The 2,424-nt window shown below is 56.7% G+C and overlaps 1 protein-coding gene across 1 annotated transcript; it reads right to left on the bottom strand.

Moving 5' to 3' along the window:
• Nucleotides 1–527: 527 nt before the first annotated feature.
• LOC113980512 (sodium/potassium-transporting ATPase subunit alpha-3-like) lies at nt 528–2,419 on the bottom strand (the record flags this gene model as incomplete). Its single annotated transcript, XM_027707742.1, has 2 exons — nt 528–817; nt 2,296–2,419. Coding segments are annotated over 2 exons (414 nt in total), but the record flags the coding sequence as incomplete, so codon positions are not given.
• Nucleotides 2,420–2,424: the final 5 nt, after the last annotated feature.

Raw genomic sequence — 2,424 nt, 5'->3', positions numbered from 1 at the left:
CACACCTGGGGGGCCAGAAAAAGGGGTCTGGGGGCTGCGGGACCCCCGGTTTGGGGGTGGGGACCCCAAATTTGGGGGGTTGGGACCCCCAAAATCGCCCCTAAAATGCCTTTAATGAGCCCTCGGTGCAGGGACCCCCCTGGGAATTGTTGGCCACGATGACGCCGAGGAGGAAGAGGAGGGTGGAACCCCCCAAAATGAGGAAGACGATGGTGTAGCCCCCCCAAACTTCCCCAAATGCCCTCCCAGTCCCTCCCAGTCCCCCCCATTGCTCACCGTGATGGTGGCCAGCAGCCCCTCGGGCACGTTGGCCACGATGATGCCGATGAGGAAGATGATAGTGGAACCCTCCCAGTCCCTCCCAGTCCCTCCCAGTGCTCCCCAGTCCCTCCCAGTCCCTCCCAGTTCTCACCGTGATGGTGGCCAGCAGCCCCTCGGGCACATTGGCCACGATGATGCCGATGAGGAAGATGATGGTGCAACCCTCCCAGTCCCTCCCATTGCCTCCCAGTCCCTCCCAGTCCCTCCCAGTCCCCCCCATTGCTCACGGTGACGGTGGCCAGCAGCCCCTCGGGCACGTTGGCCACGATGATGCCGATGAGGAAGATGACGGCCTCGAGCCAGGTGTAGCCGAGGATGAGGGAGAGGATGAAGAAGGAGATGCCGAGGAAGACGGCGACGCCGGTGATGAGTTGGATGAAGTGCTCGATCTCCACCGCGATCGGCGTCTTCCCAACCTCCAGCCCCGAGGCCAACGTGGCGATGCGGCCCATCACCGTCCGGTCACCCGTGGCGATCACCACGCCCCGCGCCGTGCCTGGGGGGGCACAGAAAATGGGGTGAAAAACACCAAAATTGGGGTGGGAGCGGCGAAAATTGGGTGGGAATCAAAAAAAATGCGGTGGGAGTTGGAAACGGCCCCGAAACGGCCCCGAAATGACCCTAAAACTGGCTCTGAAGTGGTTCTGAGATGCCAGAAGTGGAGCAGGAACCCCTAAAAATGGATGAAGGATCACAAAAAATGGATGAAGGACCCTGAAAATTGGGCGGGAATTGGGAAAACTGGGTGGGAATCAAAAAACGGGGGCAGGAGTCAAAAATGACCCTGAAATGGTCCCAAAATGGCCCCAAAAGTGATTCTGAGGTGGTTCTGGGATGCCAGAAATGGATCAGACACCCCCAAAAAATTGATTGGGGACCCCAAAAATGGGGTGGGAATTGGGAAAACTGGGTGGGAATTGAAAAATGGGGTGGGAATCAAAAATGGTCCCAAAATAACCCTAAAACTGGCCCTAGGACCCCCAGATGACCCCCATCACCGTCCGGTCCCCCGTGGTGATCACCACGCCCCGCACCGTGCCTGGGGGGGCACCAAAAATGGGTCAGAAATCCCAAAAATATGGAAAAAACGGAAGCGGGAAGCGAAAACGGCCCCAAAACGGCCTCAAAGCAACCCCAAAATGACCCTAAACTGGCTCTGAAGTGGTTCTGGGATGCCAGAAACGGATCAGACAGCCCAAAAAGTGGATAAAAGATGTCAAAAATGGATCAGGGACCCCAAAAAATGGATTGGGGATGCCAAAAAATGGATAAGGGATCCCGAAAATGAAGCGGGAATTGGAAAATGGGATGGGAATCGAAAATGGCCCTGAAACGGTCACAAAATGGTCCCAAAAGTGGCTCTGAGGTGGTTCTGGGATGACAGAAACAGATCAGGGATCCCAAAATTAATAAGGGATGTCAAAAATGGATGAGGGACCCCCAAAAACGGATGAGGGACCCCAAAAATGGGGTGGGAATAGGAAAAACTGAATGCAGACCAAAAAATGGGAGCAGGAGTCGAAAATGACCCCGAAATGGTCACAAAACGGCCCCAAAAGTGACTCTGAGGTGGTTCTGGGATGCCAGAAGTGGAGCAGGGACCACCAAAAATGGATCAGAGACCCCAAAAATGGATCAGAGACGCCAAAAATTGGGCAGGAATCGGGAAAATTGGGTGGGAATCGGAAAATGGAGTGGGAATCAAAAACGGCCCCAAAACAGCCCCAAAACCATCTCCAGGACCCCAAGAAGGGCTCAAATACCTCCCTCCTCCCCTCCCGGATTTGGGGGACCCCCCATCAACTCCAGAGACCCCTCCCCGATTTTGGGGCCCCCCTTGAACCTGGCTGAGGAAGAACAAGGGGCCGCTTTGGGACCTCCAAAATCCCCTCGGGGACCCCCAAACCTCCTCCAGGAGCCCCCCCGGGTTTGGGGGATTTAGGGGTGTTTTGGGGGTGTGTTTTGGGGTCTCACCCTCGACGCAGTTGGTGGAGAAGAAGGTGATGTTCCGGGTCTCCAGGGGGTTGTCGTGGGTGCAGTCGGGGGAGCGCGTCTGCGGCTCCGACTCCCCCGTCAGGGACGAGTTGTCCACCTGGGGGGGGG

The sequence above is a fragment of the Neopelma chrysocephalum genome, unplaced genomic scaffold, assembly GCF_003984885.1.
Source record: "Neopelma chrysocephalum unplaced genomic scaffold, ASM398488v2 Primary Assembly neopelma1_94482, whole genome shotgun sequence".
NCBI classification, from domain to species: domain Eukaryota; kingdom Metazoa; phylum Chordata; class Aves; order Passeriformes; family Pipridae; genus Neopelma; species Neopelma chrysocephalum.
Note: the sequence above shows the minus strand (reverse complement) of the source record. Positions and strands in the feature narration are given on the sequence as shown.